We start from the raw sequence: 13,255 nt of genomic DNA on the forward strand, positions 1-13,255 counted from the left end.
GCACTGACTTTGTAATGTACAAAATCAGTGCTTCTTGTGCAAATACTTTGACGCTCCCGCTCAGGGATAAACCCTCTTGTGCAAGAATACTTGCACAAGAGGGCCAGAGTAGACAGGCACCTTAATTTTTTGTGCAAGAAAGCCCAATGGCTAAAAGGGCCATCGGTGCTTTCTTGCGCAAAAGCACGTCTAAATTAAGCATGGATGCTTTTGTACAAAAGCACTTTTTGCGCAAAAGCATCCGTGCCAATCTAGATGCTCTTTTGTGGAAATACTTTTAACGGAAAAACTTTTCCGTTAAAAGTATTTCCGCAAAATCATGCCAGTCTAGATGCAGCCTTGTAGTGGACACACCCAGCCCTCCTTTTAGCTGGCTGATAGAAAGCAGTAGTTCTGCCCCTGCTTACATATGCAACATAGTCAAATTCCCCTCCAAATGTAAACAACTAGCCAGATTCACCAGTACATTCTGGATTGCTCTAATGATGCAAGACAGCCAAGAATATGGGAGGGGCCAGTTTATGGCTGCTTTGTGTCTCTGGAGAGGAACAAGGCAGTAGAGTGTATTGATGAATCTGAACCCATGATTTTTGAATGGCTTTACTTTTGTTAATTTAAATCCTCACCCTGAAAATAAGCCTTGCATCCCGAGGCTGATCCCCAGTCTGCCCGTTTGATAAATAATAGTATTTAGTGTCCCTCCCTATAAGTCTCCAAGGTGGAAATTGTTTTCTCCATTTTACAGATGGGGAAACTTAGGCATCTGGCTGAGTACCATGTTCTCTAAAATGGCCTCTGATTTTGAATGCTTCCACTCTGGGGATAACAGAGGCATCCAAAATTAGTGGTGACTTTTAGCCTCAGTGAGTTATCCAAGAACATGCAGCAAGGCCGAATAGAACCCAGGCATCCTGATGCCCATAGAATTAGTGGACCACACTGCCTGTTGTGCTAGAATTATGCCAGCTGCACCATCTGTGACTAGTCATCAGAAGATTTGTTCTGATGACTGAAATTGTGTAAACATATCAATGCTGAGAAGTCCAGCAATGAATATATTTATGTCTTTACTTGTACCTTGGCATTATATAATGTTGTTGTGCAAATTCTCATGGACTGTCATTATTGCTGCTATGTGGCATAGTGGCTGAATGTATCTGGCTGAAGCCTGGTATTCAGTCTACTGCAGGTTGGTGTCTCTGGAAAGCTGTCAGGATGCAATGGGGAATATAGCCCTTGGAATGTTGTGCTAACGGGCAAAGCAATGCAACTGTGCGCTCCCTGACACTGCAAAGCTGGAGTGACCTCAGTGAGGTCAAGAGAATGGGCGATACATCCAGTACCGGTAGAATCATTGACCTCATCAGCAGTAGGCATTAGTATCCATGAGGACAGAGATTCCTTTGTACTTAACACTTCCTCTTTTTACAGCCTTCAGATGCACTAGAACCTCTTTAATCCCGCAAACCTGGGAATCAAGGTATGCCGGATTAATGAAGTTTTGTGGATCATGGAGGGAGCTGGGGTGGGATCTGGGGCTATGTCTACACTATGCACTTATTTCAAAATAAGCTATTTCAAAAGAATATCCCCTGAAATAACTATTTTGAAATAGCGCATCCACACTACAAATCCCCATAAAAATAGATGTGCTTCAAGCAAGGCCATCTGTTACCTACATGCCTACACAGCAGGCACTTTTCTGCAGGGGCACAGATGTCCCAGGTGAGCCTCTGGGAACAAGCAGGCATGGGAAGGTGCTGGAGCCTGCGAGTCCAGCACTGGTAGCATCCCACAGAGAGAGAACTTCTATCCCTGCCCACTGGAGGAGGAGAAGGTGGGGAGGTATGTATGAGCGGCAGATTCTGCTTGCAGGAGAGAGTGCTACTGGGTTCCCCTCCTCTTCCTCCTCCTGGCAGGTTCCTGTGCTGGGGATCAGTGTCCTCTGCCTCACCGCACTTGCCCACAAGCAGATGCTGCCCAAATGTGGACATTACCCTGTGCCATGTGTGGCACTGCTGTATGGTTCCGTGACTCCAACCTCCTTAATGGTGGTTTGTGGTGGGAAGGTGTCTCACCACAGAGGCCAGAGTAAGGCAGGCCTGTGCAGGAACCTTATGAGAGGTTCCTGTGTGAGAGCCTCATGGGTCTGAGTGCTCCATGAGGCCTAGGCTGAGAAGATCAAGTGAGGAGCGTGCTGCCCCTTGCTCCCCCCCCCACCCCGTGCAGATCAGAAGAGTTATGGAACTCATCTGAACTGCCTTCGCCAGCTTCATCTGAGCCCTGGGAGGCATCCTGGGGGAGGGGTACTGGCTTCAGGGAGATGACGGCCGGGGAGCATGGTGTCAAGGTTGGCCTGCTCCTCCTCTTCCTCCTCATCCTAGTCATCCTCCTCCACAGCTCCACCCTCCTGGAGGCTGAAGATGGGCATGGCTAGGTCAGAGTTAACAATGAGGCAGGGAGAGGTGACAAGGCCCCCTCCCAGGATGGCATCCAGCTTCACCTATCGATGGGAGATCTGGGGTGCCACTCCAGAGCAGGAACTTTCCTCCCTGGCCTTGGTGTAGGACTGCCTCAGTTCTTTGATCTTCATCTACACCTGGTCCAGGGTGTGGCTATGCCCCTTCTGGGCAAGGTTGGCGGCCAACCAGCCAGAGGCATTGGCATTTCTGCACATGGTACAGAGATACTGAAAGTTAGACTCCTTTCCCCAGACCTCAATGAGATCCAGGATAGCGTTATTTTGAAATAACTTATTCCATGTCTATATAGCAGACAGTTATTTTGAAATAATGTTGAAATACTGTCAAGCTGGAGGACTTCTTACTCCGACTCCTGTAACCCTCATTGTACAAGGAGTAAGGGAAGTCAGAGGAAGAGTGCTCTATTTTGAAATAAGTGCAGTAGATGCTCCCAATTTCGAAATAAGCTATTTCAAAATAAGCTATGCAATTGACGTAGCTCAATTTGTGTAGCTTATCTCAAGTTCAGTCACCAAAGGGTAAAAGCAAACAGAAACTTGTCTGTCCGCTGGTTTTGCTAACTGGCTGTTCTGTAACTTAATCTATATTAAATTCTGGTATCCTACATGCAGAGTTCCACGTGGGCACTCTGAAGTGACTGAGGGATTTCTTTGCATTCTGAGTTGGAGGCCGTGTTGCTGGGTTCAAAAAAGCAAGTTGTATGATTGAAAATTAGCAAATTAACAAATGGTTCATTAGGAGAAAAAAATTAAAACTGCCCATACCTCCAGGAGGGATTTTATAGCCTTAACAGGGTGAGCACCCCAACTTGTTTTGTGTGAGACAATAAAAGGGCAAATGATACGTGTCTTAAAGCACCAGAGAAGAATACCAGTTTAATAAAACACATACCCACTTTTATTGAAGTGACGTGTGTGAATTTTAAATTTTGAGACTTGGGAATTTATGTGGTGGTTCAATGAAAACTTTTGCTCCATGTGCTGCTGTAGTCAACAAGGCGAACAAAATGTCACAAGGTATAAGAAATGAGGTGGAGAATAATCTTGAAGCTATTTGATGCCATTGCTTTGCTGCTACACATACTCTTCCAAGTTCTTTTTGTTAGTATGAAAGCAATTTTTCAGTCTTGGAAGAAACGCTTGTGATGTTGGTAGTTTTGCTATTCAAGGTTCTGTGTAAAATCAGTGGCCATTGGAAGGGAGCTATGTGAGTGGCCTGAAATTTTGTAGAACACTGAATTTATTAAGGGTTCAATTAATTCCTTTGTTTTGCATGGACAAGATATATTCAAATGATAATAGTCTTTAACGACTGGCATATGCATAGACAGAGGACTTAGTGACAACCCCTATTCCTTAGCACAAGGAATGTGAGGAAAGAATATAGTAAAAGACTGCTATCAAATCCTCCCTCACTCTTCTCTTTTGTAGACTTAATAAGCCCAAATCCCTCAGCCTCTTTTCATTCATGTGCTCCCGCCTTCAAATCATTTTTGTTGCCCTACAATCCGTTCTGTAATGGGGGCCCCAAAATAGATGCAATAATCCAAATGTGGCGTCACCAGTGCTGAATAAAGAGGAATAACCTCTTCTCTAGATCTCCTGTCAATGCTCCTCCTAATGCACCCTAATATGCCATTAGCCTTCTTGGCTAGAGGGGCACACTGTTGACTCATATCCAGCTACTCATCCACTAGTAATAGAGATGTAGCCGTGTTAGTCTGGTCTTGCTGAAACAAAAGGCAGGACTATGCAGCACTTTAAAGACTAACAGGATGGTTTATTAGGTGATGAGCTTTCGTGGGCCAGACCCACTTCCTCAGATCAAATTGGTCATGCCAATTTTCTTCCACAATTTGATCTGAGGAAGTGGGTCTGGCCCACGAAAGCTCATCATCTTCTAATAAACCAATTTGTTAGTCTTTAAAGTGCTGCATAGTCCTGTCTTTTTTTTCTCATCCACTGTAATCCCCAGGTCCTTTTCTTCTGAACTGTTGCTTAGCCAGTCAGTACCCAGCCTGACAATGCTTGGGATTCTTTTGCCCCAAGTGCAGGACTTTGCACTTGTCCTTGTTGAACTTCATCTGATTTCTTTTGGTCCAATGCTCCAATTTGTCTAGGTCACTCTGGATCCTATCCCTACTCTCCAAGGGTATGTCTACACTACAAAGTTAATTCGAACTAACAGCTGTTAGTTCGAATTAACTTTCATAGGCGCTACACATACAAACCGCTAGTTCGAACTTAATTCGAACTAGCGGAGTGCTTAATTCGAACTAGGTAAACCTCATTCTACGAGGACTAATGCCTAGTTCGAATTAAGTGGTTTGAATTAAAGGCTGTGTAGCCACTTAATTCGAACTAATGGGAGGCTAGTCCTTCCCAGCTTGGCCTGGTGGCCACTCTGGGCTAAGCCAGGGAAACTCTTCTGCCCCCCTCCCGGCCCCGGAGCCCTTAAAGGGCCACGGTCTGGCTACAGTGCCTGTGCCAGGTGCAAGCCTGCCAGCACCCAGCCAGCAGACCCTGCACCTGGCACGGCATGAGCCAGCCACCCGCTGCCACCCAGCCCTCCCCCTGTTCCCGGGACCAGGCTGCTGCACTACAACACCCATTGCACAGCATCATAAGTAGCATCTGCTATATCTGGACATATACAAGTTTGTAAATGTGTTAGGGCCTCACCTCATCCCTTGCTCCTCCCTTCTTCTCACAAAGTGTATATGAGTCATGCTGTGTGTGTATTTTAAGTTTATTGTTTTTAATACATGTAATTTTTGGGTTTGAAAGCATTCTTTATTCCATTACATGAAAGCACACTGCAGAAAAGCAAGAAGCACTTTTCTAACAAGTGACTTGTATGGACCAATCACAATCCCTCACTAACAGGGCGGCCCATAAGCCTAGGCAGACTCGGCAGTAACCTAGGGCTCCGCTGGCCTGGCCAGCCCAATGATTACATCACGGCCGTTGACGGCCGTGCAAGCGGGGGTGCTAATTGTGCCTTCCGCCTGGGGCACCAGCTGCCGCAGCTGGCCTTGGACCGCTCCTGCTAACATTTCAGCCAGTAGACTTCAGTGCATGGCAACAAACATTCCTGACTTTCAGCATCAAATTGCTTCCTTAAGTCTTTCCAGTCCTTATGGCCCACATGCTGTGCTCCTTTAATAGCCCTGGTCTCAGGCTGTTCAAACTCAGCCTACAGGCACTGCATCTCAGCAGTCCAGTCCTGAGTGGAGCTTTCACCCTTCTCTTCACAAATATTATGGAGGGGTGCTGCACACGTTGATGACTATAGGAATATTGTCATCAACCAGGTCCAGCTTTCCATACAAACATCACCAGAGTGCTTTTAAACCACCAACAATATACTCGATAGTCATTGCACCTGCTCAGCTTGTTGTTGAGCTGCTCCTTGCTGCTATCAAGGATCCCAATTTATGACTCCATTGGCCTTGGCATTAAGAGGTAGGTGAAGTCTCTCAGAATCACAATGGGCATTTTAACTCCCTTAGGGTATGTCTACACTACCCCACTAGTTTGAACTAGCGGGGTAATGTAGTCATCCGCAGTTGCAAATGAAGCCCGGGATTTGAATTTCCCGGGCTTCATTTGCATGAAGCCGGCCGGCGCCATTTTTAAATACCGGCTAGTTCGGACCCTGTGCTGCGCGGCACGGACTAGCTAGTTCGGATTAGGCTTCTAATCCGAACTAGCTGTACACCTCGCGGCTGAATCAGGACGCCTGGGGCAGAGCAGCCGGGGTGCTGCCGGGTTGGTCCAGTAGCGCCGAGGAGAAAAGCCTGGTCTGCTGGGGGGGGGGGGGGGGCAGACCAGGGAGACGCGGAGCAAAGCCACGGAGGATGCGGGCAGCGGAACCGCGGCGCGTCTGGGTGGTCCCACTGCCTGCGTACTCCGAGGCTTTGCTCCATGTCTCCCTGGTCTGTTTCTGGGGCGAGAAAAGCCCCGTTCGTAACTACAGATCCGATATAAGTCGGATCCGCATAAGTTGGGGACTGCCTGTACTTAAGATTTTAAATATGTTTTTAGTTAAGTCTAGTACCCTCAGTCACTGATGAATGGCTGATATGGGGATAATCATAGGAACCATCATAAGCTATTATGGTTAAACAAACAAACAAAGAAAACTTAATTTACAGGTATTTTTATTTTGAACAAAAAGCTTCTATTTTCTTCAATATCAGAACAAATTAGTTCATTTAATCTTGGAGCCATTTTCTGACCTACTAATTTGCCAGATACAAGATAAGCTCTTACAACCCTGAAGTTGCTTCAGTGGCAACTTAAGATAAATTGAGGTCAACAGTTGGGCAGATGGGGGAAAACAGGAAGTTCTGCCCTGAAATGACAACAACACTGGAGAAAAACAAACTGAGTATTATAGTAAGATTTATCACCTGTTCCAATCAATGCCACATTTAAGAGTTATAGGGCCGAATTACAGTGTAAGTGTTAATCCATTTTTACAGAGGTAGAAGAGAATACAGTACAAATGTGGTTCAAAAAATGTTAGTATTAATGAGGCACATTCTTACTCAATGTATTTGACCCTTGATCTGAATCAAATTTTCTGGCTTTCCTGACCCAAACAAGTTTTTATTTCTATAGAGCCAATAAAATTATAGAAGACGGAGCCTGCCTCGTTTCACCATCAACAGAGCACTTAGCAAAATTATGGTTGTGGAAACTTTATGAATGGTATCAGGATGGCAGTCGGTTTCTAGCGGAGTGCCCCAAGGTTCTGTTCTAGGACCGGTTTTGTTCAATATCTTTATTAATGACCTAGATGAGGGGATGGATTTGCACCCTCAGCAAGTTTGCGGATGACACTAAGCTAGGGGGAGAGGTAGATACGCTTGAGGACAGGGATAGAGTCCAGAGTGACTTAGACAAATTGGAGGATTGGGCCACAAGAAATCTGATGAGGTTCAACAAGGACAAGTGTAGAGTCCTGCACTTGGGACGGAAGAATCCCAAGAGATGTTACAGGCTGGGGACTGAATGGCTAAGTAGCAGTTCTGCAGAAAAGGACCTGGGGATTCCAGTGGATGAGAAGCTGGAGATGAGTCAACAGTGTGCCCCATGTAGCCAGGAAGGCTAATGGCATACTAGGTTGCATTAAGAGGAGCATTGCCAGCAGATCCAGAGATGTCATTATTCCCCTTTATTCGGCTCTGGTGAGGCCACATCTGGAGTATTGTGTCCAGTTCTGGGCCCCCCAGTACAAAAAGGATGTGGATGCATTGGAGAGGGTCCAGCGGAGGGCAACCAAAATGATTAGGGGGCTGGAGCATATGACTTATGAGGAGAGGCTGAGGGACTTGGGTCTGTTTAGTCTGCAGAAGCGAAGAGTGAGGGGGGATTTGATAGTAGCCTTCAACTTCCTGAAGGGAGGTTCCATAGAGGATGGAGAGAGGCTGTTCTCAGTAGTGACAGATGGCAGAACAAGGAGCAATGATCTCAAGTTGTGGTGGGAGAGGTCCAGGTTGAATATTAGGAAAAACTATTTCACTAGGAGGGTGGTGAAGCACTGGAATGGGTTACCTAGGGAAGTAGTGGAGTCTCCATCCCTAGAGGTATTTAAGTCTTGGCTTGACAAAGCCCTGGCCGGGTTGATTTAGTTGGGATTGGTCCTGCCCAGAGCAGAGGGCTGGACTTGATGACCTCCTGAGGTCTCTTCCAGCTCTATGGTTCTATGATTCTATGAAAGGTATAGAAAAAACACAGCTGGATTTTCAAAACCAATGTGTAGTTTGTAGAGTCGCCAGTTAGAAGAACTTTTTGGCTGGAAACTGAATCAGCAATACAGAGCATCAAACACAGCATATCATTGGTAGAGTGTCACCGTGAAATCACACTTTAAATGAAAACAAAAGACGGTACAGAAAAACAGATCATAGGGACATTTTTTAAAGATTACAGGTAGATAGAACCCTGTTTAAGATACAAATTGGTTAAATAAAATGAGATTATTTAAAAATTGTATTTGATACAAAATCCTCCTGACTGGATTAGACTCCTCTTTCAGGGCCTGATGCAAAGCCAATTAAAATTAATGGAAGTCTTTGATATGTATGGTTCAGAGTATGCCCAGAGACTTGATGTCATTGCAAGAATGTCAGCTTCATTCAACTAAGCACTAATGTGAACATAAGTTCAATGCACTACCAACCTCCAGGGGGAGCTCAGTTTATGGCATGTCTTGGCCCCTAAAGTGGAACATTTACATACTCTCGGCCCAGCTGTTGGGGTCCAATGTTATTCCTACTGCTGTGAATGGCCAAAGATCCATCAACTTCTATGTAAGTTTTGGTTTTAGGCATTTCTCCTAATACTGAACACTGAGGCCAGAGCTGGACACAACTGGACTGAGGATATTATGCATTTTTAAAATGAAAAGTATCTTTAATTTTAAATTCACCCATACCTGATGATTGACTGGGATCTTATGCTTGCTTTCTTAGCTGTATCATAAAACTACTAAGGCTCAAAATCACAGAATACTAGACTCAGAAAATTAGGGCTGGAAGAGATCTCAGTAGGTTATTGAGTCCAACTCCCTGTTCGAAGCAGAAGCAACCCCAATTAAATTGTCAAGACTGGGAGCGTAGCCATTGTTATTTTAGAAAGTTCACCTAAATCTCAAAATCTAATTTGGACCAAACTATTTTCACGAAAGGAAAATAATTTGGGGTTTGTTTTTTTTTAAAGGAGAATGTTCCTTTGCTCTGCTGGATGCCAAACCCCAAAAAGCACTATCCAAGTTACAAGAGACAGAATGAAGCTGGCAGGTCAAGCCTTCCCATTCAATCCATGTAAACTGCAGAATAAAGTCAGTAAAACAGCAGGGCTGCATCTAGACTGGCAAGTTTTTCCGCAAAAGTGGCCGCTTTTGCGGAAAAACTTGCCAGCTGTCTACACTGGCCGCTTTGAATTTGCGCAAGAACACTGACGATCTAATGTAAGATTGTCAGTGTTCTTCCGCAAATACAATGACTCTCCCGTTCGGGAAAAAGCCCTTTTGTGCAAATGCTTTTGCGCAAGAGAGCCAGTGTAGACAGATGAGAACCATTTTGCGCAAAAAAGCCCCGATGGCGAAAATGGCGATCGGGGCTTTCTTGCGCAAAACCGCATCTAGATTGGCACAGACACTTTTCCGCAAAAAGTGCTTTTGCACAAAAGCATCCGTGCCAATCTAGACGCTCTTTTCCACAAATGCTTTTAACGGAAAAACTTTTCTGTTAAAAGCATTTGCGGAAAATCATGCCAGTCTAGACACAGCCCAGGAGTGGCAAAAAGTCAGTTAGATTTTAAAATTTCCAAAAGTTTTGTATGTTGTTATCATTAGTAACATGCATAAGGAAATATTGTTAATGTTTTTGCCTTCATAGTATCCTTTCTATATTTCACAAAAGCTTCTCAGACATCTATATTATATTTTTCCTGTATTGGTTTGCAAGTTTCTAATACAATAAAGGACGAAGGAGATTCTGAATTGGATGATATGATGCGGCAAGTAGCTCCAGCTAATGTCATTGTAAAAAACAGCAGAGCCAGTCACACTGATCTACATTTTAACCTCTATTTTATGCACAGAATGTAACAGGATATAACAGAAATAAGAATTCAAAGATTTTACACCTACTTGTCTTGTCCCATGGACACCTGTTTTTGCTAGTGAGTCTGTATGAACACACACGACCAACTGGCACTAACTCTCATTCAATGTTCCCTCTAATTTTTCCCATCCATGTGTGAAATAAATTTTGTTATTGCACTGAGACTTGTTGGATGTGCACCTCCAGCAGAAACACATGCTGCCAGCTCTGCTAATTCACTAGGCAACATTTGAATCTCTTCTGGGTGACCACTCGAACACTCAGCTAACAGGGAACACTGCTCTCATTTACTCCTGCATACTTGCAGTGCATTTAATGAAATTGTACAGCCTAACTGAAGAGAGATACGGCACTAAAAGTTTAAAGTGTGATTATGATGACACCAGAGACAGAAAATGCCCTGCTGAATTTTCAACCCTGGTGCATGTTTTGCTGACACTTAGAACAACCAATTTTTGATTTGCAAATTGAGCGAATCACAACACTGAATCACTAGTTGAAAATTACCTCATGGTCTTCCATCTTAATTGTATCTCAGTCAGGTTTTCAACTGGTTAAAGAGCATGAATAGATTTGGAAAGATGAAGGAAAACTTCACCAACCCCTTTTTCTTCTCTCCTCCATTGATTAAGGACATTACATTATAATTACAGCAGCAATTCACAGTTTTGGTAAATGTGCAAAATCACATATTTCCCATTTCAATTAACATTTAGTGCAAAAGTGCAAATTCCTGTGGTTAAACAGGAGGGGCTGGGTGTATAGAGATGAAAAGACCAACCCATACTACTTCAATTCATCACAGTGTATCTAATATAAGTATTCATCTTAAACCAAGGGGGGAAATCCCCTCTTTAGGGCTCAAGCATATAGTTGAGTAAGGGGGAAATAGTACATTTAAAAAAATGCACATAATTTCAAAGGTCAGGCATCTGGATACGGCACTAAAGTCTTCAGTAGTCCCAGGCAGAGCATAGTTGCTGTGAAGTGTGGTAACAACACCATTAATAAGAAAGCCACTAGTTTCTGGTCCTTCACTTTTTGGTTCTGGATACCAAGACGTGGTAAAGGATGGCCTGTTTCAATGGTAGGGTATAATGTAAGCAAGTCATTTTTGGGTCCCCTTTAGACACAGAAACTCTCACAGCGGAAATGTCAGGCTACAAGTTGCATTCCACTTAGTTCTGCTATTGTGATGACACTCTAAGTCGCAGAGGGCATGAGGCCCTCCAAAAAGGCACCTAATTTCTTCCCTGTAATCATTTTTCTGAAAGACCTTGGTAGAGGACTAAAGAAATAGGTGAAATAAACAGTCATTGTGGAGCAGGCTTCATTGTACATTGTTACGAGACAAGACTTGTTTCCAAGTTGGCTTGCAATACTTCCCACTGTGTCTCCCCCAGCATTTGTTCCCCTTTTGCTTGTCAGCAGCTATATAGCCCCTTTCTACTCCTCCTCCCCTGACATAGCACAGGGTGATCTGGAATTGGCATGCTTCACCACAGCAGGCCCACAGCTGCAGCACTGATGTCCATGAAGACAGGGACTAAACAGCTTGTAGTCTCAACACAGCAAAGGTAAGAGATGGTAGGCAGATATCAGACTGAGCCAGAGACTTCTACTTTTCCATAGGAAACATGGCTCAGGATCAGTTCATTTGGGATCTTCATAGGGAGTCATCTCACCAATCCTCACACCATCTTAAAACACAGAAAATTTCCCAGAGTAAAGATATGTGTGACTTATCCTTAAGTAATATGTAACTGGGATAAAACCAACAATCATATTTCTGTAGCAAACAAAATTAAAGTGCATTCGAATGGCAGGAAAAACAGTCTGTTCCTGTTAGAGAAGCAGTGTGGAAAATGCTGCTAACAGAGTTCGTCTTTTTTTGAAGGAGGAACATCTGCCAGCCTCTAGAATGCCAGCTGTATGGCGATAGTCCCTTTAATCACCGCATTGTCAGCAGCTACTAGTTTCCTGAGTTTAAATTTTGTTTTCAGTTCTGTACCAAAAAAAATCTCCCAAGTCAGCTCTCCTCAGTTCAGAAAGCACTGTGGTCTTTGTGGGACCGAGAAAAGGAAAATACCATTACCACAGAGCGAGAAAGGATCAGTTTGTAGTGCTGGCATATTTTTCTGTTTCTGTAGAGAGTTAGAGAGCTGAACAAACACCAAACCCCTTGACTAAGCTCCTAGCCAACACAGCAGCAAGGACACATGGAAGAGGAGACAGGGCAGTGGTGTCCATCCTACAGCAAGGAGCATTCCTGTTCTCGGAGAGCTCTTAACAGCTGTGGAGCACGGTGGCTATACCGGAGTTTCCACTGGCACCTGGAGAAGGTAATTACTTCAGCACCAGGTATCCATGTTGTGGAGTCAGGGGGATGTGTTTCAGACATGGTAGACCTCTTCCTCTTCCATGGCATAGTTGACTTCTCCTTGAAGTTGTCTGAAGGTGGTACGCCTCAAGATCTCCCAGCCACGGTGGGAACTGCTCTGGGATATGCTCCGGGACACTGAAGGAGCAACTGGTGCTAGGTCTTTCTTACAGGGGTTCTCCTCATCCAGCTTCTCGGAGCATTTGTCAAAGTCTTCCTTATCCTGGGTCTTAAATGCTTCAGTGTAACGATGCATCTTGTGCTTGTTGGGATCAACCCTGTCTTCTACCCTATAGAAAGGTGAGAAGAAATTGAATACACCAGAAACATACTGTCTTCTCAACAATTACTAGTAGTGCCACCAATGGCTGTGTCTACACTGCACCCTTCTTCCTCAAAACCTTATGCAAATGAAGCGTGGAGTAGAATATCGTCACACTTTATTTGCATAATTAATTAGGAGCAGTTTTTGCACAAAACCACTCCCTTGCACAAGAGCCATTCTTCCTGAAAAAATGAGGAATGTCTACACAGCTCCTTTTTGTGCAAAAGTCTCTTGCCCCAAAATGGCCCCTAATTAATTATGCAAATGAAACACAGCGATATTCTACTCCGTGCTTCATTTGCATAAGCTTTTGTGGAAGAAGGGTGCAGTATAGATGTACCCATGATGTTCTCTACCAACACCACATCCAGCTAAGGCCGTGGTCCCCAACACGGTGCCCGCGGGCACCATGGCACCCGCAGGGGCATTTC

The 13,255-nt window shown here is 44.4% G+C and overlaps 1 protein-coding gene across 1 annotated transcript in view; it reads right to left on the reverse strand.

Annotated features, from left to right (window-relative positions):
• Positions 1-6,628: 6,628 nt before the first annotated feature.
• LOC102447214 (transient receptor potential cation channel subfamily V member 6) overlaps positions 6,629-13,255 on the reverse strand; it is a 51,416-nt gene continuing 44,789 nt past the window's right edge. The window contains exon 15 of the mRNA XM_006111851.4: positions 6,629-12,789. Coding sequence (XP_006111913.1) covers positions 12,513-12,789 — 277 coding nt within the window. The 3' untranslated portion in view covers positions 6,629-12,512. The remainder of the gene's footprint in view (positions 12,790-13,255) is intronic.

The sequence above is a fragment of the Pelodiscus sinensis genome, chromosome 1 (genome assembly GCF_052426305.1).
Source record: "Pelodiscus sinensis isolate ZL-2025 chromosome 1, ASM5242630v1, whole genome shotgun sequence".
NCBI classification, from domain to species: Eukaryota; Metazoa; Chordata; order Testudines; family Trionychidae; genus Pelodiscus; species Pelodiscus sinensis.